The sequence below is a fragment of the Colossoma macropomum genome, unplaced genomic scaffold, assembly GCF_904425465.1.
Source record: "Colossoma macropomum unplaced genomic scaffold, Colossoma_macropomum, whole genome shotgun sequence".
Taxonomy (NCBI): Eukaryota; Metazoa; Chordata; class Actinopteri; order Characiformes; family Serrasalmidae; genus Colossoma; species Colossoma macropomum.
The window spans coordinates 42,363,446-42,389,376 of NW_023494787.1; the positions used below are offsets into that span (position 1 = coordinate 42,363,446).

Consider the following 25,931-nt stretch of genomic DNA (forward strand, 5'->3'; position numbering starts at 1 on the left):
GCGTTGTGGGGAAAGGTCGGGGTGGGGGGGTGGAGTGAATGGGCTTCAGCAGGTGGACTTCACACACACCCACACACACAATTGTGTCTTTGTGGGGTGATTGCTTTCTGTTTGACTGCAGCTAAATACTGTGCTGCACTGAACCCAACCCTTACTCTAACATCACCAACTAAACACTGTTTGCCTGGACTTTATTACTTTTTCTAATAAAATTAGCATTTTTGGCAAAAGTAGTTAAAAAAACTTCAAATGTCCCCAAAATTTTTTGCCATTTTAGAGGCATCTGTTCCCCCTAAAGAGTTAAATGGTCAGAAAGTCATACAGGCACTTTAATCTCCAACCACCATATTAATACCATAATATTGTAGTTACATGGATGAATTTACAGTACTGTTCAAAAAACAGAGACCACCTTTCATTTATGTCATTCCCAGCCAAAATGGTGTAAATAAAAACAGATACAGAGAAAATGGGAGTCCTAAAAACAGATAAACAGCACTTAAAGCTTTAATCTTTGAGAGAGAGGAGAAAGTCAAGCTCCACTCTTTCTTCAGATCTGAAAAAATCCACAGGTGTTTCTGTCCATCTTTCCACTGTGAGAGTCTAAAAAAGGTCTGAAAGGATGTCTAGCTGTCAAGAAGCCCTCACTGAAAAAAAGAAAACAGGCAAAAGAAAAAAATTGCAAATCAAACAAGCTGCTGGTGTTCTCAGAACAAAAGACTGACCACCCCAAAGTCCAGACGTCAACATCGTGGGAATGTGTTTAAGATCTTGGATCATGAGAAGCAGAAAATGTAAACTTCGAAGACTGAACTTTAGATGTGTGGAAAAATATCCCTGCATATTTGTTTGGAAAACTGAAAGTGAGTCTCCTGAACAGAAGATGCGAGAATTCACCACCATCAGTGTTGTTGATGAATGATCTTGCAGGGATCGTTGGTTGAAACTGTAATAAATCTGCAATAAAGATAATAAAGCTGTAATCAAGATAAAGAAAGGACACAATAAATACTGAAAAATTATATTGCATTTAGTTATTGTTTGTATTGTATTAAAATATGTTTTGCATAGTATTGTAATAGTGTGTGCTCTATACTGCAGATAGGTAAAACTGTTTCAAGCAATAGTTTTTGAAGTACTTTAGAGATGTTATTATTCCAGACTGTAGCTAAATACTGCTGTGCAACACCTGCCCAACCCTAACGCACCCTCAGCGATCAAACTGCATTAAAAAAGGATCCTCCTCAGGTGGAGCGGTCAAATGTCTCAAAAGGTTCATGCTTTCTAGCATCTGAGGGACATTTTATCCCCATAAACAGTGAAAGGGCATTTCCACCGATTTTTAAAATCTCTGTATAATTCAGAGATGAAGACAGTCATTCAGAGTAGTTTGGTGTGAAATGACTTATTGCACAGAAACTTGCCAACCTAGATTTATTTACAGTGGTGGTGATAGGAACCAGACGTAACGTTGTCACAAAAGCCTTTTTATTTACTATCCAAAACAACCAGTGAACCTACACGTGTCTTCTGACTTTTTTATGTGATATTGATCATGGTAATTTGGAAAAATAGCTTTTCTTTGGCCACTATTTTGCCTTACAACGTCCTGCATGTACCCCTAGACCATGAATCGCTTAAAAAAATGTTTTAAGCCAGAACTTTAGTAAAACAATGTCTCGGACAACAGGCCGCTTTCTGTGAGGGTGTTTTTAGAGGCATTAAACTTTTCAGACGTCTAGTTCCTATCAGAACTGAGAAATCAAATCACGCTGAATGACTTTATTTACATCTTAACCGTTTAATTATGCACAAACTTTGAAAAATCGGCGGTATTCCCCTTCAAACGCGCACAACCACGCACGCGCGCGCGCGGGCATACCTACGCGCGCACACAATGGCGTGTGTGTCTCGCGCTGCAGGTTCGTAGCTCAGGTGCTGTAACGTGACACTGGCCCACGTGACCACCAGTGGGAATTTAGGAGGAGGAAGAAAAAAAAACCGAAAAGAAAAACGAACCGCCATCAATGTTGGTGATGAATGATCTCGCGGGGCTCGTCGGTGGGCGCGCGCGTGTGGACTTCGCCGGTGTTTCAGAGGAACCCTTGAGTTTTAGGCGTTTTTAACTGAGCTGCGTCGACGAGCCACTTTTCTGGGCTTCTCCATCGCTGAGGTGAAGCGGAAGAGAACCTGCGGTCCGATATCGTGGTGTGGAAGAGCCGAGTGTCTCTGAGAAGTGAGGACTGAGGTAAAAACTTAACAGGTTTGATGTTTTCCTTATAAAAACTGGTGAATTCTGGGTGTCTTTTTCGCTTCTTATCTGAGTCCACAGAATGTAGCAGTGTGGATTCAGCCCAAAGGTGTACTCGATATCAACCTGTATGGTACATTTTACCACACAGACTATTAGCCTTTTTATGCTGTTTCACTTTACCTGTGTGCTTTATCTGTATTTGAAGCTTCTGTGAGAGAAATATTGTACTTGTATTGTACCTCCAAGCTTCACTCTTAAAAGCTGGCTGTATTTTCTGCCTCTCACAAGCCGAGTAGTTCCAAACATATTCACTGACTGCATTAATGAGCTGTATGTTTTACTGGCAGGTGCATCCATCATCCCTCACTCTACTTTTAGGCTACTTCTACTTAGAAATCCGTGCCATATGGAGAACAAAAAGCAGTGACTGTACAGTATTTCACTCTGAAACAGAGTGTACTGAGCGTCCTGTCCTTTTGAAATCAGTCATGCTAAAAGTTCTGAGTTATCATGAGGTGTCATGTAAACAAACCCTAAGCTAGGTGTGTCCTCCTCCTCCTCCTCCTCCTCCTCCACAGTTGTTCAGAGACGAACCACCACCGTTGCTGTGGTCTCGTCAAGCCCTGACATGGTTTGCTGCGTCCAGCCCCAGGCCCAGGGCGAATGAGGGCAGGGTCAGCCCGCAGATGGACTCCAGGGTGGCCACAATGTTGCAGGCGGGGCTAGCGGCAGGGAGCGCTCTGCTGCTAGTTCTTGGAAAAGCGTCGGCCCAAGGTGAGTCACTACCGCTGCGCTTCACCACTGAAACTGCTGGTCATCTTTTTATGGAGGATTATTAATCATCCTGAAAGATAAACACACAAGGAAGAGGTTGGACTGGCCTTCACAATGTGTCGTTTGTGAATTGTTCTTGTGATTTTGGCCTCAGCAATACTGACATTGCAGAAGGCTGCGATATGCAAATGAGCCTCTAATCAATCACTGAACAATATTGTGTGCTTTGAGTATCAAGACCAATCACAGACTCTCCAGGTAAGTTTCTGTGGGTGTTTAAATGAATGAATGTAGTCAACAAACGTTCATTTTTGGAAAAACTAATGCAGGCCAGTCACAGATTCACTGAAATATGTTATATTGTTTAAAGGGTCAGATTTTTTTCCCTGATATGTGACATTTGTGTGTTTTTATATACAAAAAAACAGTCAAAACTCATTATACATGAACATTTTGCAACCTCTTTATGTGCCCCTATATGAAAAAGACGCTTTTCCACTGCACTGTACGGCTCGACTCGATTCAATTCTACTCGCTTTTGGTACCAGCTACTTCGTTTTCCACTGCAGATATAGGACCCCCTCAATGTAGCTGGTTGTCATAGAGACAACACATGAAACTGCCTTGACGTGAATCAGACAAGACGTGCAAGACAAAATACTGCTGTAAAAACAGGAGAGTTTGGGAAACACTACATCGCAGTTCAGACAGCGAGACGACTCTGATTGCTCAAAGGTGATGCAAGAGGGTATGCTAACCTGTTAGCTAGCATTAGCTTATGTGTGTAGTGATTGTCTCCCGACAAATCAGTAGTCTGTAGTGTTTTTACATCACCTTTTGGTTTCAGTTCAGCTCACTTGACAGAGGCGGTACCAAAAATAGTACCCAGTACAATTAAGGTACCAGGTACCAGTTTTGTCTAGTGAAAACCAAAAAAAGCCAGTGGAGTCGAGTCTAACCGTTACCATGCAGTGAAAAAGCGATGAAAGAGGCTGTTTTTGTGACTGTGCTTAAAAGACTGATGTATGTAAATGTCCAGAATGGCTCTCTAATTTGGATCTCTAATTTTAATAAGAAGTCCAGACTGAAACGCATCTTATAATTTAAAATAGGTGGAGCTAAACTGCTGTAGGCTTGGTTTCCATGACATCATAAAAACAAGAAGTTCATATTTGGCTGTATTGGTAGCTTAGTTTTCATCTATGGACTGTATGGGGTGGGGAATGAACTGTATATAAGACTTTAACAATGTTTATACACAACAACATAGTCTTCGATTTTAAAAAAGCGAGTAAAATTCAGTTTTCTGTGATGTGGGTCCTTTAATGTATCACAGCATGTAAGTCGAGTAATACAACTGCAATATGGAATTTTATCTATGTTGTGCAGTCCTACCTGAACTTGTAACATAATGGCTTGATGACACATCTGACTGGGCAGGGACTAGATATTTTCTAAAGCAGCTCAGACAAGTGCAGGCATGTTGATTTGTCTCAGAAACGTTTAAGGCATTTTGAGGAAGGTTTTGACAGAGGCCATGTTAAGAATGCCCTTAGAATGCACAGTTAAAGACAAACACAAGCCCTCTACTCAGTCAGGCTCCCATTAGATACGTGTGATCGTTCTCCTGTGACCTTCCAGTCAACACTCTAACGTTGAGAAAGCACAAGGAATGCAGTGTCTGTGGTCACCACAATAATCCATTGTGTGGCATTGTGTCCCTCCATATACCATTATGTCCCTTTTACCAGGAAACATTAAATATTTACAGCTGAACCCCCCCAGTATCAAGACAGGAAAGTGTTACAGCAAAAGTACGATACTGTAACGAAGAAAATAACCATAGACAGATAGAGGCAGCAGGAAGGCAGAATGTTAATCATTTACGTGAGTAAATAATCACCCCCCTCAAGGATGAAAGTGCACCGAGATAACAGAAGAGTAAGAAACTTGTGGGAAGGAAAGCCATTATGAAAGTCATTTGGATGGAAGCATTAAAACATGTGTTTAGCGAATTGTGTATTCAGCATTTTTATCTGTGAAGTAAAACCACTGCCCTGTATAGGTATGTGGGAAGGTATTTTGAGGTTGGGACTGCTGACATTTTAAGTGGCATATACTTGACGTATGCTATGATGTCATGTAAAAATGATATGCCAAATTTTATTATGTTCATATCAATCAAATTTTTCCTAGTTGAAAAGCACATATTTATACCTTTTCATAACCTAAAGTTTTAAAACAGAACAGTACAAAACAAAGCTTGGAGGCATGACAGGGTGTGTGGACTCAAAACATCTTGGATTATGGTACAGTTTCGTTCACTGACTAAAAGTTCTGAGAGGTACCCTTGAGGCTGCCACCCCAGTGTCAAGAGGGGTTCTGCCCCAGTGACGGTTTTGTACCTTTTTTCTGGGAGTTAGCATGTCAAAATGTGCTATAATGTGATGAGAGACATTAAAATACGCATAAAACTGACCTAAAACTTGACTTCCTCTGGCCAAGCTTTATGCAGATGAGCTGAGCGGCAACCAGTGAGATTTTAGACATTACGCTGATTGTGCCAAGCCCATAATCAAGCACACGCTGAGACTCATCACTTGAACGCATATTGAGCAGAAGATGTAATGGTTGAAAAAAACACTACATTAAAGAAGTCAGAAATCTGAGAGAGCTGTAGCCCCCTCAGCATCCCCACTTACCGCATTCATGGCCCTTTTATCATGATAATGATAAAATATCACCATATTGCCCATCCCTAACTATGCGTATATCCAGAACTGAAAAATCCAGTATGAGTACGATATGATCAAATCCTCACAGCAGTGTCCCAACATTCGGGTCTTCCCAAAAAAATAGAGGCTGTTATTGCAGCAAAGGGGACAAACTCCCTATTAATACCTTTGATGCAGAATAAACACTGGATAAGCAGGTGTCTGCAAACTTTGGGACATATAGTGTGTGATAGGGATCAATAGACAAGTGGAGCAAAGCTCAGGATGCCTTGTAAGGATGATAAATTTTAAAATGTAGTCAGCAGAAGAATGAAACATCCATTGAAATCAATAATTTGTAATGGATAATCCGCATTCAGACATAATGATTAAAAGTTTTGTAAGTTTTCAGCAATTTGGTTGCAAGTGAATGTAGAAAAATGCAGGTAACTGTAGAAACAGGCTTTTTAATATGCTAACCCTGTGTAACTTGACATGGTTCAGGTAATTAGTAGAAAACTGTTAAATAAGTAAATAAATAAATAAATTTAAGATTTTATTCATGTGTCCAGAATGATGAACAGGGCTCTAGATTAATAAAACAAATAACCAGAATGCTTCGTTTTATAAAAGTGGTTGATCAAATCTTGGAAGCAGATAACTAGGCAAAAATGACTATAAATATGTTATTACAGTGTATTTATCCTTTAAAGGGCCCATACCCTACAGTTTTCTTATGATTCCATTTCTTGACCAAATTATTGACATTTGTGTGGTGTTATGTTCCAGAAATACATAATTCATTTTTTACACTACAATCTTCCAAACTTTTTTATTCTTTAGAATTAAACAGGCTGTTTTTGTTTTAGTTACGCTCCGGTTTCCTCCCACAGTCCAAAGACATGCAATCAGGTGAATTGGAGATGCTAAATTGGCCCTAGGTGTGAGTGTGTGTGTGTGTGTGTGTGTGTGTGTGTGGTCTGTCCAGGGTGCTTTCTGCCTTGCACCCATTGAGGGCTGGGGTGGTCTCCAGCATCTTTCACAACCCAGGAGGATAAGCTACTTAGAAAATGTGTGTGTGTGTGTGTGTGTGTGTGTGTGTGTGTGTGTGTGTGTGTGTGTGTGTGTGTGTGTGTGTGTGTATGTTTTTGTTACTATGCCTTTAAGACTGATAAATGTAAATAACCTCTGTTTTGATTTGACTGTCTCAGTCGATAAGGAGTCTGAGCTGAAACACTCTTTGTAACTTCTGTGTGAAGTTCTGTAGACTGAATAGGTGGATATATGTAAATGTGTTGGTCTTCATGACATCACAAAACCAGTGAATTTAGAATCCCAGCTTCGTTTGCATAAATGGACTGAGAAATAAAAGGTATGTTTTGGAACTGTAACAGTATTTACATATTGCATCAAACACTTTTATTAAAAGAAGCGATGAAATTTTGTCCAAAATGGGCCCTTAAGAGCTTCCTGTTAATCCCAGAAATGTTATATATATATATATATATATATATATATATATATATATATATATATATATATATATATATATATATATATATATAACATTTATGTGTGTGTGTATAACATATTATATCTTATATATATATATATATATATATATATATATATATATATATATATATATATATATATATATAGACCATTCTGCAGTATTAGGTCATACTGTGATCCAGCTCTAATAAAACTACTTAACAAATATTCAATGTAAAGGATTGTTATTCAAACTCAAGTTAGCAATTATGATAACAATAACCTAACTATACACAACATCATCATTAATGGGGTACTTTCAATTGGGAGACGCCTGTCCCAAACTTTGACTTGTGAACATAATGCTTGAAAGGGTCTTTACAGGCTTGTAGTTCAGGATGGAGTAGTTCCCAGCACATTCGCTAGGCTTCTAACAGGTTGTTGGTGGCGGCAATGATATGATATCTCTCTGGCTCTGCGTATTTGAGGGAATTTGATCTGTTCTGTCATCACAGCTCTAAACAATGTATTTTGCCCTAGTTGTCACAACCATAACAGCCACTGCTGAAGTTTTGGTAGCATTATGATTGTTTTGGTAGTGAGAAAATATAATGTTCAATCATTTGTTTTTAAAAAATTAAACCTTAGTAAGGTATGGGGTCCCTCAAAGCAATAGGATTTTAGTCTAAATCCAAGTCAGTTAAAAGTCCAAATTGTGTTTCGCTGACTGTGAAGCAATTTGGTATAATTTTTTTTTCTAGTCATGCTCATCGGAAACAAACTAAATTCATGGCAATGGTTAATTTTACATTACAGAAATATTGTAGGACACTGTGCAAAAAAGCATTAATATTAGTGATTCCTTATTTTTAATGGTGGAGTTTGTCATGTCCAGTCAGTGTCTTTCTCTCATCACATCTTTTTTTTCCACAGACCCCAGCACAGTGCCTAGCATAACTAATACCACTACAACCCCCACCCCTTCAGTGAGTATACATTACTGAGCCTCATTTATGAAGGTCCTGTTCTTTAACTCACTGTGAAATCCGTAATTCAGAGTGCATCATTCATGCAGCATAATTACAGTTAATGTGTGGTGTATGTGGTGGCTCAGTGGTTTTAGGATTGAATGTCTGATAACTACTTTCCTCTCCTTACCAGGGACCTGACATCGTGGCGATTGTGGTGCCAATTGTGGTGATCTTGGTTGTGCTGGTGGTGACGGGGGTCTTGGTCTTTCTCTTCTGTGTGGTGAAAAAGAAGAGGCAGACGGAAGGAACCTACAGGCCGAGCTCTGAGGAGCAGACGGGAGCACGAAGCGTGGAGGCGCCTAACGCTCTCAAATTGCCCAAGGAGGAGAGACTCATCTGACACTGTAGAGCACAATGAGCCAATACATCCTGCCTTCAGTCCCAGAATATGATGTCACCTGGACCTTGCACACCGTTAAGCTGGTATAAGTTCTCCTCTTAACGCGGTAGTTTAGTGAAAAATTGATTATACACAGTTTTCACCTTACTCCAAATGTAGTCGCTCAGCCAAGACATGGTTTGGTGTCCGAAGTTTGCTTCTTTAGTTACATGGCAAATGTGGAGCTTGAAATATTTGTCAGAACCTGACGGACCTGATGTCACTTTTAGCAGGTTTTACCCTGCATTTCCACCCGCTTTAGTTTTACTCTGTACTTTATTCCTCTTCCCTACTTTCATTACCTTAAAGCAGTTCTTAATCTGGAATGCTGGATTTGCTCACTTGAGTTGAAAGAGTTTAGTTGGGTTGAGAGAATTTAGCTTGTGAGCAAATAAATGCTCAAGTAATAAAACAACAGATCAATTCAGAGTATACTTTAGTGCGGCCAAAAGATAATTTTTATGCATGTTCAATAAATTATATGTAATATAATAGTTTTAGGATTAAACAGCTGAAAGCAAGCTGCTATATCAGCACCACACAGCATGAGAACAGTGCAGTATGGAAAGTGTGCTGAGCTAAAACCATTTATTTTAATATTTTTTTTGTTTTATGATCTAGTGATGGCTGTTATTGTCGCTACATGGTAATTTGACAATAGTTTAACCGCTATTAGAAATATAAGGTTTTATTTGGCATTTTAGACGATAATGGGCCAGTTTAAGTGATTTTTGGACAGAATTTTGTTGAGCTCGGGTCAGTTTTGGGCCTAAAACTTGATGATGTGATTGAGTTTAGACAAAATTTTGTCAGGCTAGGGTGGGGTTCGGACTCAAAACTTAATAATGCAGACAGAAAAATCTTGCGCTGTATTTGGGATCGGACCAAAATTTCAGGCATGATTAAAGCTGTAGGCAACTTTTGCAACTTGCAGCCCACACAACCAACCACAAAAGCTTCTGCAGCCCACAAAAAAGGATTTAACCAGCCTGATTGTTTCAAATGCTGTCAAACTCAATAGCAAATTTGACTTGACTGTATAACATTGCAACATCTGAAATAATAATAATAATAATAATAACTCTATTATTACCCTGAAAAAATTTGTTAGTAGCCACTTATCCATGATGAGTGAATCCCATATGATAAAAAGAGAAATGTTTTACATCGACTTGCATTAAAATATAAACATAACTAGCCATCTATTTCAGTCATGCATTTTTTTCAAACCAATCACTGAATTTGACCTGAATATTTCTATCACAAGAATAATAACAGATTTAAAATTACGTTTGGTTAAATGTGTATATATTTTAACAAAGTTTTGCGGACTGCCAATGACCCCCCTAGCAGTACCCCAATGGCCCATTGGGTTTAAAACCACTTTTCTAGGCAAATGTAGCTAATAAGCAATGGAAACTTGTACTTACCAGTTAGCACTGTGCTAAATCACATACTTGCCTTAACCGTGTCAAGTTCTAATCTCAAACAGACTTATTATATTATGACATTTCTGACATACTGTTATCTTTAATGACCTAAAATACATTGCACAGCTAAAAACAGTAGTAGCTGCAATATGAAAGTCTGAATTTTGTCTGTACTTTTGTCCATTTGTATAAATTGCAGTGTGTCATTACTTAACCTCATTAGCCTTGCAGCTCTAGTGCAAAACTAAAGAAGTAAACTTGAGGCACCAAACATGTTTCGGCTGATCAACTACATGTGAAATAAATGTAGAATTGTGTAAACCTGATTTTTTGCTGAAGTAATTACTTTTGAATGAATCATAATGACATGGGTGTGCCTGGAAGCCGTTGTGGTAGAGTTGATGGCTAGAAGTGTCACTACACTGAAGCACATGGCTTTACTCTGGAGGAACCAAACCACACCTTTACACCCCTCCTACGGCTTTTCTCTGAAAACACACCCATCAGACTCTCCCATGAAACACTAAAGAGACCGTAGCTGCAACAAGGCATGATTCTGCCTAACTGGTTAACCGTCCTGCTCTGAACAGTAAAAGACCAAATCTACCCATGAGGCAGAGGGTAAGATGACTTTTATAAGTGCATTGGATCGTCACTTTGCAGACTGACCTGGAGCGGTATTACCCTTGACAACCTGAGACACATTCAAGTGTCTTGTTCTTAAGGTACATCGTCTTTACATTTCTGCTAAAAGTCTTGATTGAAATCTCTTTGTCTTGCCTGCTGCTGTATGAGTTGTAATTCAGAGACTATTTTTTATATATAGTGTTAAACTGTTTTATGATTTTATTCATGTTTATCAAAATGCCCTTATACCGCAGGAAAGTTTTTATAGGTTAGTGCTGTTGATGCTGGAACCACTATCGTCAAAAATTATCTCAACAGCTTTATATTTACCAGGAGTGATTATTTACCTCAGTTTTTATCTATGGAATGAGTGCAACACTGATCATGCTGACACTCCTGCAGTAATGACCTGCAGCTACGACTCACACTTGTTTAATCAAACACATAATGAATATACTTGAATTATTTTCTTAGCACTAACTTCTGTTTCAAAATTGTGATTATTATATTATAATTATTAATCCCCATCAGTGACCTCAATGTGCAGCCATGATCAATGTGTGTACTGCAGCGTTTGGACAAGCAGTCAGATCAGATATTTCCTTCATTTCCAGTCTTTTGGACTTTAACCACATATGTGTACAGACACCAGAAGCATTTCAAAAAGGTACGCTTGATTGCTTGTCTAAACACATGAATCTGATCTGAGAAAGAGGAAAAATAAATATGAATCCTGCTGTTTTAACATAGCAAAAGACATATCATGTTGAAGAACTCTGTTCTACAGCTTTGTACACTGTTACTAAAAACTGGTATTAAATTAATAATGCAGCAAGTTGTATTGTCGGTGCATTTCAAACCCAAATTAGAACATCATTTCTTGTTATTTTACTTTAAATGTCAGAACAAAACACTGATGAAAAAAACATTCATTTTCAATGCAAAAAAAAACAAAAATTGAGATAAAAGGTTTTGTTGTCCCAATAATTTTATATACACATACAATACTTTTTTTTCTCATACTTCTGCACATTTTAATGAACAATTACTGTTCATTTACTGAATTTAAAATATTGAAAAAAATCATAATAATGTGGCCTGTGCAAAAGTTATGGCACATTTTATATTAAATTTTTTTCCAATATGTTAAACTCTGCAAATAAACAGAAATGCCACATTTACGTGTGTTCTCTGTAGAGTATTAGCCTATCCTAGCTGTCATTGGGCGGAAGGCAGGATACACCCTGGACAGCTCGCCAGTCCATCGCAGGGCAGACAGACAGACAGACATATGCATTCACACTCACTGCAGTCAGGCCAATTGGACTTGCTAAATTGCCCCTAGGTGTGAGTGTGAATGTGTATGTCTGTCCAATTAATTACTAAAATTAAGAAATTTTAGTTGTGTTCAAAATGGTGAAGAAAGCTGTAGATGGTTATAAAACCACTGCATCAAGATGTAATTAATATCCATAATGCCTTGTATTTCAAAAGTGACAGTTACATCTCAAAGCAGATTACTTGGCAAAACATTTGTATAAGAAGAGAATTACAGTATATTATTTATGCTAGAATACTGAGTGACACTTAAAGGTTATTGTGTATAAAATAAAAAAAAATCATATGAAAAGACATTTTACACTTTGAAAGGTAGTGCATGTAAAGACTTTATGGTGTTTTTTAATATGTGCTTGATCTTGTCTTACATTTAGAAATGTGAGACATCCTTCAGTAGAAACGTGCAAAAGAAACATGATTTTTTTAAATGAAATTGCTGATAAAGGCCTTAAACAGATATTAAAGGAGGGATTAAAGCCATCCAGGGCATATATAATTAATAAAATGTGCCATGCTGACAAAAGCTGAACTTTGTGTTACTACTAGCTCAGTACGGAGAGGAACAGGGACAGTGTGTGTCATCCAAGATACCATGTTGCATTTGGGCTGAACTGCTGAGGAATGTTTCAGTAGGTTTGAGGTTGAAAGCAGTTTTACAGCTTTGAGAATGTAAAATTGTCATTTTGGGAAATGGCACCCCCTAGTGGTAAAGGTTGATACTAACACCCAGGCACAAAATGGTATTTTACTGCTGTTTCGTTTAGTGGCAATGTTGGAAAAGGGTTTACTGAAATTTCACTATATTACAGGGCGTATATTCAGAACTATTATAGCGTTTTATTTTTTTCTCTGAGGTCCGCTTTCAATGTTTGTATATTTTTATGTACAAAGAAAGGGTCATAAATAATTGGTACCTAATTTATTTTCCAAACTCTCTTGCTCTTTGAATTAAACCGCCTGTTTTTATTAGCCTTTAAGACTGATATATGTAAATGAGCTCTGGCCAGATTAGTCTCCTTCAAAAAGCATGTTGAAACATGCTTTATAACTCCAGTGTGAATAGGTGAAGCTGACCTTCTGTAGGCTGAATAAGCATATAAATGTAAATGTTGTGGTTTGTGTTGTATCACAAAAAGTGAATTCAAATCAGTCTATTTTTACAGCTTAGTTTTCTTTTATGGACTGGGGAGTGAACTGTACCCTTTAAAACTTTTCTACATACTAGATATAAATCATTTTTAAAAAATCAGGCTTTCACAGTATAGGCCCTTAAAGTGCAGATCACTTGAATTTCACTGCTGACAAAAAAAGCCAAACAACAACTGGAGTTTAGAATTAGCCTTTATTCAGATTGAACTGGACAGCAGTTAAATTACTCTCAAATCTGAAGGCTTCACAGTTAAAACCACTTTTCTTTTCTGCAAGGCAATGTGGGGGGAGATGATGCAGTGCATTCACAGTACAAAAACACAAAGTCAAACAAAAAAAAAGTTGCACAATTGATTTCAAATGTCACTTTCCCTATGCAGAACAACCATGATTACGAGAGGGGATTTTCAAGGATGTGTAAAACCCCCTTGTTTCTTTTCGCGAACACCTGCTTCGTAATGGAACGGGATGAGTCAGGAATAAGTGTGGTGTGGTGGACCAACGCTGGGAGGCTGGTTGAGATTTAGGCGACCTCCTCTTCGCCCTCCTCCTCGAACTCGCCCTCCTCGGCTGTGGCGTCCTGGTACTGCTGGTACTCGGACACCAGGTCGTTCATGTTGCTCTCGGCTTCGGTGAACTCCATCTCGTCCATGCCTTCTCCGGTATACCAGTGCAAGAAGGCCTTGCGGCGGAACATGGCGGTGAACTGCTCGGAGATGCGCTTGAACAGCTCCTGGATGGCCGTGCTGTTGCCAATGAAGGTGGCCGCCATCTTGAGGCCGCGGGGCGGGATGTCGCACACGGCCGTCTTAACGTTGTTGGGGATCCATTCCACGAAATAGCTGCTGTTCTTGTTCTGGACGTTGAGCATCTGCTCGTCCACCTCTTTCATGGACATGCGCCCGCGGAAGACGGCGGCCACGGTCAGGTAGCGGCCGTGGCGTGGGTCGCAGGCAGCCATCATGTTCTTGGCGTCAAACATCTGCTGTGTGAGCTCAGGCACAGACAGGGACCGGTACTGCTGGCTCCCCCTGCTGGTGAGGGGTGCAAAGCCGGGCATGAAGAAGTGCAGGCGGGGAAAGGGCACCATGTTGACAGCCAGTTTGCGCAGATCTGCATTGAGCTGGCCGGGGAAGCGCAGGCAGGTGGTCACACCGCTCATGGTGGCCGAGACAAGGTGGTTGAGGTCGCCGTAAGTGGGCGTGGTCAGTTTGAGAGTGCGGAAGCAGATGTCGTAGAGAGCCTCATTGTCAATGCAGTATGTTTCGTCAGTGTTCTCCACCAACTGGTGCACAGACAGTGTGGCGTTGTAGGGCTCCACCACAGTGTCGGACACTTTGGGTGAGGGCACCACACTGAAAGTGTTCATGATCCGGTCGGGGTATTCTTCACGGATCTTGCTGATGAGGAGGGTTCCCATACCGGAGCCAGTACCTCCACCGAGAGAGTGGGTGAGCTGGAAGCCCTGCAGGCAGTCGCAGCTCTCAGCTTCTTTACGCACCACATCCAGCACTGAATCTACCAGCTCTGCTCCCTCCGTGTAGTGGCCCTTGGCCCAGTTGTTTCCAGCACCACTCTGGCCTATAAATAGGAACAGTATGTATATGTATGCATATTAACAGGAGCAATACCCAGGCATAGTAGATGTTAAAAAGCCCATATCTAATAGTTTTCTTACATTTTATTTTTCCCTGAGGTCCACGTTTGTGTGGGTTTGTGTACCAAAAGCAGTTGTAATTAATTTCTAAATGAGTATTTTCCAAACTCTGTTCATCACTGTTTTTGATACTGTGCCTATAAAAGTAATACATTCGTGTTGTCCAAAAAATAACAAGTATCTCGAAAATGGCAACTTTTACAGAAGAAAGTAAAAAAAGGTTTTGGAACATTTCTATTGGTCCATTCATCATAGAATTTTGACACAATGTTAAGGGTAGTTGCTGTGCCCAAATGAAATTAAAAATAATTATAAAAAACAGAGATATGTAAATGACCTTTGTTTTGATTGGCCTTGTATTGTATCTCATTCAAAAAACAGTCTGCTCTGAAACATTCATTATAATGTCAGCATAAATGGATAGGGCTAAACTCCTGTAGTCTGAACAGGTGGATATATGGAAGAGTGTTGGTTTTTGAAACATGACAAAACCAATGAAATCAAAATGGTAAAAAAATGATCAAAGATAAGCACATCCACAGTGGTGAAAACAGGATAATTGACTTGAATTGCTAAAGAATAGGGGAAAAATTGGGTCTCTTAAATGTGAAAAATGAATGATCTCCTCACCGAACACAAAGTTGTCTGGTCTGAAGATCTGTCCGAAGGGGCCAGAACGGACTGAGTCCATGGTGCCGGGCTCCAGGTCCACAAGGATGGCACGGGGAACATACTTACCACCTGGGTAGGGCAAGAACGAACATTTACCACTTATATTTGTCCTCAGTCAGAAACTGCCAAGTCACGGTTGCTGTTTGAGAGCATCTGTCTTCATGGCACAAAAACTAGCTTGCTGTAAATGATTCCTGAATTTTCTTGCAGGCATTCTCTGCATAATGATGTGTTTTTAAGTCATTTGATAAAGCAGCTGATTTATTGTCACATTGCTATTGACAGTAACTGGTTATCAGTAAAGATCAGCGGTGCTACCTGTAGCCTCATTGTAGTAAACGCTGATCCTGTCTAGCTGCAGATCACTGTCTCCATGGTATGTTCCAGTTGGGTCGATGCCGTGCTCATCACTGATCACCTCCCAGAACTGAGAGAGGAAGAGTGGAGGAGAGAGAGAGTAGGGCGGAGGCCGGAGAGATGGAGAGACACAGAAAAGAGGTGGGGGAGGGAGGGAGAAGAAATTAATAAGATTTAGGATTAATTCTACCCCCTTCAGAAACAGAACAAATTACTTGGGGATGGTTGTATTGTTTATGGTTCTATGTATTTATGTCATTTATTTAAGGCATATGGCAAAAAAGGTGGCATCATTATTCAGCACATCCCCCTCATCCAGCAGGTTCAGTGAAACAATGCAAATGAGGCATCGCTGAATAAACAGTCTTCTTTCTTTTTTCCTTCAAAACATCTTTCTTGATGCATATGCAACCTTATGCACGATGCATGTTCCTTTTATAAATCAGAGCAAATCTGGCAGGCTGAACCATATTTGCTGTATCATCATGCAAAGCCATTTCGATGGCATTCAAGGAATGTAGGTCAAGCCCAAAATTCACTGTATATGTCACTGAGGTAACAAATTTCACAGAAGCAGACTGTAATAAGCACAATCAAATGCAAAACTAGTAATTCTAGAGGATGAGGAAGTATAATTGACTGCAACAATGGAATCTATGCAGTTAGTAACCTGAATCGGACAAACAGGACAAGACATCCAAAATAAGTGCTGTTTCAAATATGTTTCAGAATATACCACTGGAAAATGAACACATTTTCTTTTTGCAGTCCTTCAACAATGCAATCACTATAGCGTAGAACAATGTCTGAAAGCACCCCACACCCACTGCATGGCTATGTAACGGCACGCAATCAGGCTGAGCTCTTTCAAAATGCATGGTGAAAATCGTGCACACGGTCAAATCTCAGCTCATCATTAAAAATCCAGGGCACGAATGAGACGAGATCCCCCATTCCCCGCAGCCTTCTTTCTGGAGAATTCTCCAGGGCGGATTAAGTCAGCCTTGTATTCGCCACACTCTTGTTAGATTTTTTTTCCGTTCCACCTTAAATGGTGCAGCAGTTACATTATAGCGACTCAGGTGCCAGAATGTAACTGCTGCACCGTTTAAGGTAGACCGGGAAAATTCGAACAAGAAGCCGGCGAACAGGATTTCGGATTTCCATGCATGTCCCTGTTTTTTCAGTGCATGCAAAGCTGCACCTGCGGATCGTATCTGTACCTTGGCTCCGATCTGGTTGCCGCACTGGCCGGCCTGCAGGTGCACAATCTCGCGCATCGTGCCTGTGCTGCTGGGCGAAGTAGCGTTATAGCTGCAGAAGAGCTGGACGGTCACCGCTGCCGCTGCTGAAGCGCTGAAGGATCTGGGCTCCGGCTGAATATAGGCGGTTTGGCTCTTTCTCTTTTTTTCTCTTTCTCTCTCTCTCTCTCTCTCTCTCTCTCTCTCTCTATCTCTATCTCTCACCGCCCCTCCCTGCTCTCGCTTACTGGGCTGGAGCCCGTGGTGCAACGTGACGTCATCGCCATGGCAACCATGGAGAGCGGAGGAGAGCAGGGAGGATCAGCGGGTGGAGGTCATCATAAAAACAACGGAAATAAACGATTATATATGGCGAATACGTGGATGTATTTCATTTTAGACATCGGTTATTAGTCTAGGTCTTCAGCGTTCAGCTGTCGCTTCCCTGGACTGTTATTTTTCTCTACCACCTTTGGTATTAAAGGCGTGAGAGAAGGCTAAATTTACGCTAACGTTAGCATCCCCCACCCTCTCCTCAGGCTTTGTTTTTCCTTCAAATAAGGGTCTATATTTCTTTTTAGACTGTATAGTTTTTAAAAATCGAGTACTTCATTCTCTCTGACCGTTTTGTATGGGCTGCTATTTTGTTATTAAAGGTGTGGGAGAGAAGACCTTTCAGCTAGCACTTTCATAGCACTTCCTTGAAGGCTGTCTTTATCGTGCAAACAACTACTAACATTGAAAATTCATTAATTTAACACTGCTGTATGTACAGCAGCAGAAAAAAAAACAGGAAAGATTTTTATTTCAGTTTAATCAAAGGAAAATTCTAGAACTCCATTAAATATGAGCAGCATATTAGGCCTAACCCAGAGGAGAGATCTCTTAATCTCATGTAGGTTACTTATCCTAGACATGGTTTGAAATCAGAGTGAGACTTAAGCCATTTTCTCCTGTTTCTGAAATTTTGCTCGTGAGAAATAACCCTCAGATTTTCTCACCTTGATCAAAATATTTCCACACGTCAAACCTTTCTCATTCATCTTAACTGAAATGCTTTCAGACTTGGCTCAGAGAAATGACAGCAGGGGAGGCAGTTCTACCGTCAGCAGAAGTTTTAAATTCCTTTGTGCCCCACCCAGAGCTTGTACCTTCTGTTGTCTGCTGCCCTTAAACACTGGAATTAGCAAGTTGGCAAGAAACACAAAACCAGAATGTGTGCTCATTTATATTGTAAATTGTTGTTTATATTGTATATTGTAATGTGAACGAACAGTACATTCCGACTGTAATTTTACTATATAGCACTTTTTACAGTGCTGTCAAAAGACATATGTACCGATATTCAATAATAAGGTATACTCTGATGTTCAATGCACTCACTGTTGCAATCATGGGCATCTTTAAGCCCCTTAAATGGCCAGGGCCCACCGGCAGACCCAAAGTTTTATTACACATTTCTGTAACCTAAGAATAGCTCAGTCAGTAATTACTGAATAATAAGGCTTAGTTTGTAGTACGTTTGGGATTTTAAGGGGTTAAATACTGTCCCTGCATTTTGGTCAAACAGGTTTCGCTAGAGATTTTCTAGGGTAGCTCTGCTTTCAAAAGGTCCCACTACACTGTCACATTATGATTCCTAGCTTTATTGCAGGGGTGCTCAATCCTTGTCTTGGAGATCTACCACCCTGGAGAGTTCAGCTCCAACACACTTGGCTCTTATATAGAGATGCCCCTAAAGGACTTGGTCACCTGGATCAGGTGTGTTAGATTAGGGCTGAAGCTATGTATGGTGGTAAACTCTGTAGGGTGGTAAATCTCCAGGACCAGGATTGGGCACCCCTGCTTTATTGGATATTTGTACGGCTGCTGGTCTGAGCATGTTCATGATAAAGGTCAAGGTGCTATTCTTTTATACACAATGTGCTAGCTACAGCACCTAGTGTCTACCATTGGTCACTGAAACAACAAAAACAAAAAATCTAGTGCAAACCAAGACATGATGCTCATTAAGATTGTCAAAAAAACATTCCAGAAATTAATGAAGACTGCTGTGCTATTGTACAAAGAACCATCTGTAAAGTTTCTTTAAAGATAGATGTTTTATATAACAAGTTTTTGAAAAAAGTAGCAATTTGTCTAATAAAAGTGGTGTTACTATACCGTTAATTACACCATGATATTTCTTGTATGTGTAAAGCCTGCTCCCAACAACATGTATTATGAAAACAAGAAAAGTATTGAAAGTGGTAAACAATGCATTTTGGAACAAATTCCCTCAGATGTAGAAATTGAAACTAGATCATCTTGGATTAGGATTAAATGTAATGTAAACACACTTTTTAGAGGATTATAAATGCAGTAAAATGAATAAAATAAAATGGAGACACTGTAGCTCAGTAGCCCAGCATCGCATGAACATTCTGGTCTTCAGGAGTACAATAAAGACAAACAATAAAACAAATCGATATTCAATATCATGATAATATTGTAAACTTTGAGAAAGTTTTATTTAACATGGCATTCAATTTTTATATTGGCACACGCCTAAGAAGAAATGAATATGCTTGCTAGTTCAAATGATGGTTCTTCAAGACCTGTTGACATATAAACGTTCAGATACACAGTGAATGACTAATGACATCCACTTGACATCTATGAAAAGTAGGCATCGCAAAAATGAAGATCACAACCAGTTTACCTCAAGATTTGACATCATCAGGAAGGTTTTACTTCCTGTCTCCTGCCTTCACTGTGCCACTCCTCCCTGTCTGCTGTTAATGCACTTGCAGAGAGAGCCAACTGCGGCAGCGGAGCTCAGAGTGCTGTGAAACCAGCAGAGCAAGACTAGCCTGCAGACAAAACAGCTTATTAAGGTCGACTGTAGCAACAGACATGTGGAGAGAGCATATTTTCCCATACAGAACACACTCTTTGTATGTGAAAATGCGCTTGGCTGATAAATGATTCTGATTCTGAGAGAAGTTTGTGTACCTGTCACCCTTCAACATGTCGTCCAGTCTGTTAGAAGATGACCTGTCTTGTCCCGTGTGCTGCGACATCTTCAAGGATCCGGTCCTGCTGCCTTGCAGCCACAGCTTCTGCAGAGCCTGCCTGCAGCGCTTCTGGGATAGCGGTAGCTCCCGTGCCTGTCCTGTCTGCAGAAGGAGGGCCTCCAAGAAGAGCCCCCCATCCAACCTGGCCCTGAGGAACCTCTGCGAGGCATTCCTTCAAGGACGAAGCCAGAAAGAAACGAGCGAAGGGAACCTCACCTGTGGTCAGCATGGAGAGAAGCTGAAACTCTTCTGCGTGGACGACCAGCAGCCCATCTGCGTGGTGTGCCAGGCTTCGAGGACACATAGGGGCCATGACTGCTCACCCACGGGGGAGGCAGCTCTGGACTGTAAGGTACAGTTTTCACAGTGATGGCATTGTCTCGCCGGCTCTGTGCTGCATTGTGCGTCTGTAAATGCTCGCTGCTGTTCTCCAGCCATGAAAGAATTTTGGAGCAACCCGTTGAGGGAATGCAGTTAATCTAGTCTATTCTGACACTATCTCGGCACGTCCTGCCAGAGGAATACGGCCGAGGCATTCCGGCAGCACCTACAAGGCCCACATCTGCATTCCTGTGGCAAGAAAAGGGAAAAAAAAAGAGTCTTGCTCCTTTCAAGCTGTTATGTTCTTGAACAATATTCCATAAATCTGCACATTCACATGTTTGATTTAGGGGAAGAATGTTTCCAATTCAAACATGTGTTGGGAAGAGAGAACCCTGAGCAATGTTTCTTCAAGGTTTAGCCCAGAGGAATGCACTCTGTGCCCTTCCCTCTGAGAAGGTGTACAATGCACTACAGTTTTTTATGCAAGATCACATTGACTTTATGGGAGACCAAAGGCCAATGTGTAAAAATAGTCATCTGTGTGTCGACCTAAAATAAACATTTGTGACATTTACATGCAAGCATTGGCTTTCCCATTAAGTATGGAAGCCCATTTACACCAGTAGGAGGTGAAAAAAAAACATTTTTAGAAAACAATATTTTCTTGAAATATTGGCTTATTACCTTGAAATAATTACTTTTTTCTCAAAATACTGACTTAGTATCTTAAATGATCCATTTTCTCAAAATGTTGACTTAATGTCTCACAATAATGACTTATGAGTCAACACTATGGAGTATGTTGAAGTAGTGACTTACTGACTGAGATGCTAAATCAATGTGTTCACATACTGCTGCCAGAAACATAGATGGAGACAAAAAGCACAAGTGTTTTTTTTTAGTTTTTCTGGCAGGAAATACCTTTCATAATAAAGTCACTAATAGTTTGCATAAAACAAGTGAGTGTATTAATTTTCACAGCGATCAAACGTTTTGAGTATCTTCTACTTGCAGGATAAACTCAGCTCTGCAGTGAAGACACTGAAGGACAACGTGGATGTGATCACCAAACTCAGGATGACTTCAGCTTTGACCCTGGAACATATTAAGGTACTACTGGTATTTCTAATCACCCAAAAACTGATTTTACAAAAAGAAAAAAACAGAGAGACTCCTGATGATTCATATAGATTTGTGTTCCAGAGTCAAGCTCAGCAAATAGAGAAGCGAATAAGGGATCAGTTCCTGGAGATGCATCAGTTTCTGCGTGAGGAAGAGGAAGCCAGGTTGTCTGCACTGAAGAAAGAAGAGGAGAAGAGAGTGCTGGCTGTGAAGAATAGAGATGAGCTCCTCATGGGCAGGATGTCTTCGCTCTTAGACATTATCAGGAGCACAGAGGAGGAAATGGCTGCTGACGACTTGACGTTGCTGCAGGTGAGAAAATGACAAAACACTTGCTATATTATGTTCTTTAACAGGATTCTGTGTTTTTGGTCTTCAGTACTGTTGTTTAAGAGGCGTAGACTGATTGTCAGGAGAGGCTTACAGAACATACTTTATTATTTTGCTGAACTGAATCCCAGTTTATACTAAGCGTGTAATTACAGCTCATTGTGTTTTGCTTACTTTCATAGAACTTCAAATCCACCATAGAGAGGTATGTAGAAATTCTCTATCTTTTCCCTGTATCAGAGATATAATCTGTATTGATATGCTGGACATAGGGGCCAGGAAACTGCTGGAACAGAATATCAGTCACACTGGCCAAGCCTGAGCTTACTCACTGAGGTCATAGCAGAAGAATATATTGTTTTAATCAAAACTGTCAGTTGTGATTCTTCCAGCCATTTGGAGTGACTCTTGATTACAATGCATATGTGGTCCCACACTCTCATAACTACTTCACTTACAGATTAGTTTTGTGAAACTTACTGAATGATTCATAGCAGCTTCTGAATAATAAGTCTTAAGATCAACAGCTGAACAAAAACACTCAGAAGCCTGATCGTTTCTGCAGAACCCAGAGTTCACTGCAGGATCCAGAAGGGTTTTGTGGAGCTTTAATGGACGAGGCCAAGCACTTGAGTAACCTCAAATTCAGAGTCTGGGAGAAGATGCAGCGAATTGCTCCCTACTGTGAGTACCTTCCAGAAACACAAGAAGGCAATGATGTGTCACTGATGGACAACTTTCCATTTGAAAGAACAAAAAGACAAGGCACTCAAAGCTTTGTTCTGAAAAAAAAATTAAAGCTGTTCTGTTAGAAATACTGAATAAAACATTAGATCTTCTATTGTAGTTGTTCTCAATCTGGGGGCCATGGGGCCACTAAGACAGCCACAGAAAAATATGTTCTAATTTTGTTGGTTTCCTTACAGGCCTTCACTTTTTACACAAGTGAAAATAGCATTAACCACAAAGCCTGACTATTTGCACTAGCTCCACCTAGTAAAGCATGTGACTATAGCACACCAAATGATCATTTTTGTTGCCATTTTATACTTTCTATGAACAAAATTGAGGCAGCATTTATAGAAGCTGTGTTTAAGGGAGAAATGGAAATCTACTTACCATAAAGGGGCACTTTGTAGTCCTACAATTACAGAGCCCTCTTTTACCCTGTTCGTTAATGGTCAGGACCCCCACAGGACCACCACAGAGCAGGTATTATTTGGATGGTGGATCATTCTTAGCACTGCAGTGACACTGACATGGTGGTGGTAGTTTTGGTACCTGGATCAGACACAGCAGAAGCTGGGCAAATTGACAATATCTATTGTTATTGTGATAAATTACTTCACAATATGTCACAGCATACTTTTCTGAACATATTGTGGATATCATAAAAAAACACTTAAAAACTGCATGTTTGATCACAAAGAAAGCTTAGTTACTTCAGTTTAATTTGGGTTTAGTGTAGCAAAATCATTGGATTTATGATGTTTGCTAGTATTTTTTTTAAATGAGACGCTACATTGTCTGTTCCAACTTACCAGGTGTCAGAAAAAAAGAAATATTGTGAACATGGGCCGTGACAAAACTAAGTATTTCAACTTCACTTTAAAAGAACAGAATTAAAATGAACATTCAAAAAACAAATATCTAAGTATTATTTTCACAAGTGTAAATTGTGAGCCCACCCCCCAACAGAAGGAGGTACCCTAAAAATTAATTTTGTATATTTTTAGTTCACTGCTATCTCAATGAATACATTGGGTTCAAATTAATTGTAACACAATCTTTGTAAATATCTATGGTCTAAATAATAAATTGTTTTTTAAGGAGTCTTTTTTTTCAGTGGAATGGCAGATTGAATTAATATAGTAGAATAGTCCATATAGAATAGCATAGCAAATCGTGAGCAGCATAAAGCTGAATAAATTATAATGTGTTCACAGTACTGACATTGCAATTTGCAAATGTGCATTTTTTATTGTATGCTGTGACCATTCTTACTAATGACATATAACAAGACGTATCACGATCATCATATTTAGCAGTATCATCCCAATACTAATATTTTGTCTGTATCCTGCAGCTCTCTGGTAGTGTTTTGCTTGATTTATGCCAATGTATTTTAGAGGATGAACTCTTGGACTTGTTCTTACTTCACTGTGCAGCCCCTGTGACCCTGGACCCAAACACAGCCCACCCCTGTCTCTACCTGTCTGATGACCTTACCTCTGTCCACTACTGCAGCCCATGTCCTCCCCTCCCAAGCAACCCTGAGCGTTTCCACATCAGTGCTGAAGTTCTGGGCCACACTGCCCTCTGCTCTGGCATGCACAGCTGGGACGTGGAGGTAGGGGCCAGTGACGATTGGATCTTGGGGATAGCCAGTGCCTCTGTAAAAAGGGACACTGAGGTTTCAGCACGTCCAGAGAACGGCTTCTGGACCCTATGTCTGAGGGATGAGGAATACAGGGCCATGGCGTCGCCCCCGAAGCCTTTGGCCGTCAAACGAAGGTTGCAGATAGTCAGAGTGCAGTTGGACTGGGGTGCGGGGGAGGTGTCTTTCTCCTGTCCTGTGGAGGGATGTACCCTACACACTTTCACGCACACATTCACGGAAAAGGTGTTGCCATACTTTTATACGCAAAGCAAACACGCACTGAGGATCGTACCAAAGCCTGTGCTTATTTCAGTGATGGAGAATTGACCTCTACTGAAGACATTAGATTGTAAATGACATTAAAATATGCTGCTGTCACTAACAACACTGTGCTTAAAGCAATAGTTTGAAGAAAAATCAAGTGCACAGAGTGTTTTTCTGACCCCAAATGTAGTTGACCAACCAAGACATGTTATGGGTGAAAGTTTTGCACTGGATCCACAGTCGTATGCAAACAATTGGTGTGGTCAAAAGAAATATTTTGTCGAATTTCTAAGTAAATTTAAGTACATATCCTCTAGCAGGGCCAGAGTGGGACTTGTTTTCATACCAGGAGTTACATGATGCAGACTAGCCCACCCCAAACAAACACACAAAGCACTACACTGACATAACCAAGGTGGCTAGTTATAAAATGAAAACTAGTGAAAGCTTTTATCTTAAATGTGACGTAATTATGACAGTCAATATGCAACAAACTAATGCAATCTAAGTGAGTTAAAGGCAGTATTTCTTACTGCCCACCTGCTCGGATATGTCCTCATCTTTCCTGCACAGCTTATTCATTCTTGTCTTTTGGTGCCACCTAGTTTTTTTGCAGTTCTTGTCGCTGCTGTCCGTCTTCACATGGTGCACATATGAAAACTGATACACTGGTAATGTACAATATACTAATGAACTCTACAGAGTGCTGCATGTTTTGTCAACCAGTACCAGATTTACACCATCGCAATTAATCTGATAAGCTGATCTCTCAAGGCTGATGTTAACTTCTTATTTGAATTTCTGTTCCACCTTAAATAGTGCAGCAGGTACATGCTAGCACCTGTACAGGCATCTAAATGTAGCTGCTACATCATTTAAGGTGGAACCGGAAATGAGAAAAAGACGCTAACCTTATTTCATCTAATCTCTATCCACTGTACAAGAGTCAGTTACAATCAGCAAACTGGTTTGACCCCTAAATATCTACAGAGCTACACTTGGTCATAACGTTCTTGTGCTTGTACTCCCCTGATTACCCTCTCTGGCATTGTAAACCTATGTTCTGCAAATTTTAATGCACAATTGTTGTTTATGTGCTGAATTTTACATATTTGGGAAAAAATTAAAACATCTAATATGGCCTGTGCAAAATATGTTAAACTCAGAAAATAAATAAAAATTGTGCATTAAAATTGGCATATTTAAGTTTGTTCCCTGTATATGAAGTGCACTTATTTTCAGTTTGAAAATCAACCAAATATGAAATTAGACTTGGGGTTTTCAAACCTTTGCATAGGACTGTATACCACTAACATAGCTAAAGGTAGTGGAAGCTTA

General features: G+C 40.1%; 3 protein-coding genes across 5 annotated transcripts; 2 read left to right on the plus strand and 1 right to left on the minus strand.

Moving 5' to 3' along the window:
* The first annotated feature begins 1,908 nt into the window (after positions 1-1,908).
* On the plus strand, positions 1,909-20,198 carry crb3a (crumbs homolog 3a). Of its 3 annotated transcripts, XR_005007082.1 has the most exons (5): positions 1,914-2,248; positions 2,833-3,028; positions 8,170-8,222; positions 8,398-10,801; positions 20,138-20,198. XR_005007082.1 is itself a non-coding variant. In XM_036567425.1 (4 exons), exons 2-4 carry the CDS (start codon positions 2,941-2,943, stop codon positions 8,605-8,607), a joined length of 351 nt encoding a protein of 116 aa, XP_036423318.1. In that variant the 5' UTR covers positions 1,909-2,263; positions 2,833-2,940; the 3' UTR covers positions 8,608-11,621. The 3 variants fall into 3 exon arrangements, 2 of the variants coding, with proteins under 2 accessions (XP_036423318.1, XP_036423317.1); XM_036567425.1 differs by lacking the exon at positions 20,138-20,198 and having other exon boundaries at positions 1,909-2,263; positions 8,398-11,621; XM_036567424.1 differs by lacking the exon at positions 20,138-20,198 and having other exon boundaries at positions 8,398-11,620.
* Positions 13,365-17,278, minus strand: tubb4bl (tubulin, beta 4B class IVb-like). Its single transcript, XM_036567423.1, has 4 exons — positions 17,100-17,278; positions 15,838-15,946; positions 15,478-15,588; positions 13,365-14,771 (listed from the first exon to the last, which is right to left on the minus strand). Exons 1-4 carry the CDS (start codon positions 17,154-17,156, stop codon positions 13,714-13,716), a joined length of 1,335 nt encoding a protein of 444 aa, XP_036423316.1. The 5' UTR covers positions 17,157-17,278; the 3' UTR covers positions 13,365-13,713.
* Positions 20,127-25,404, plus strand: LOC118806095 (nuclear factor 7, brain). The gene is made up of 6 exons (XM_036567422.1): positions 20,127-20,525; positions 21,512-21,607; positions 21,701-21,931; positions 22,132-22,154; positions 22,515-22,633; positions 24,118-25,404. The coding sequence occupies exons 1-6, from the start codon at positions 20,127-20,129 to the stop codon at positions 24,654-24,656; spliced, it is 1,407 nt and encodes a 468-aa protein (XP_036423315.1). The 3' UTR covers positions 24,657-25,404.
* Positions 25,405-25,931: the final 527 nt, after the last annotated feature.

Bases quoted from the DNA above. Each gene is read 5' to 3' on its own strand.
- crb3a (XM_036567425.1), top strand. From the start codon at position 2,941: ATGGACTCCAGGGTGGCCACAATGTTGCAGGCGGGGCTAGCGGCAGGG. The intron at 3,029-8,169 runs GTGAGTCACTAC...TTTTTTCCACAG, and splicing joins TGGAAAAGCGTCGGCCCAAG to ACCCCAGCACAGTGCCTAGC. The intron at 8,223-8,397 runs GTGAGTATACAT...TCTCCTTACCAG, and splicing joins CTACAACCCCCACCCCTTCA to GGACCTGACATCGTGGCGAT.
- tubb4bl (XM_036567423.1), bottom strand. From the start codon at position 17,156: ATGCGCGAGATTGTGCACCTGCAGGCCGGCCAGTGCGGCAACCAGATC. The intron at 15,589-15,837 runs GTAGCACCGCTG...TGCCCTACCCAG, and splicing joins TTACTACAATGAGGCTACAG to GTGGTAAGTATGTTCCCCGT. The intron at 14,772-15,477 runs GTGAGGAGATCA...TCCTATTTATAG, and splicing joins ACCAGACAACTTTGTGTTCG to GCCAGAGTGGTGCTGGAAAC.
- LOC118806095 (XM_036567422.1), top strand. From the start codon at position 20,127: ATGTCGTCCAGTCTGTTAGAAGATGACCTGTCTTGTCCCGTGTGCTGC. The intron at 20,526-21,511 runs GTACAGTTTTCA...TTCTACTTGCAG, and splicing joins AGGCAGCTCTGGACTGTAAG to GATAAACTCAGCTCTGCAGT. The intron at 21,608-21,700 runs GTACTACTGGTA...TTTGTGTTCCAG, and splicing joins TGACCCTGGAACATATTAAG to AGTCAAGCTCAGCAAATAGA.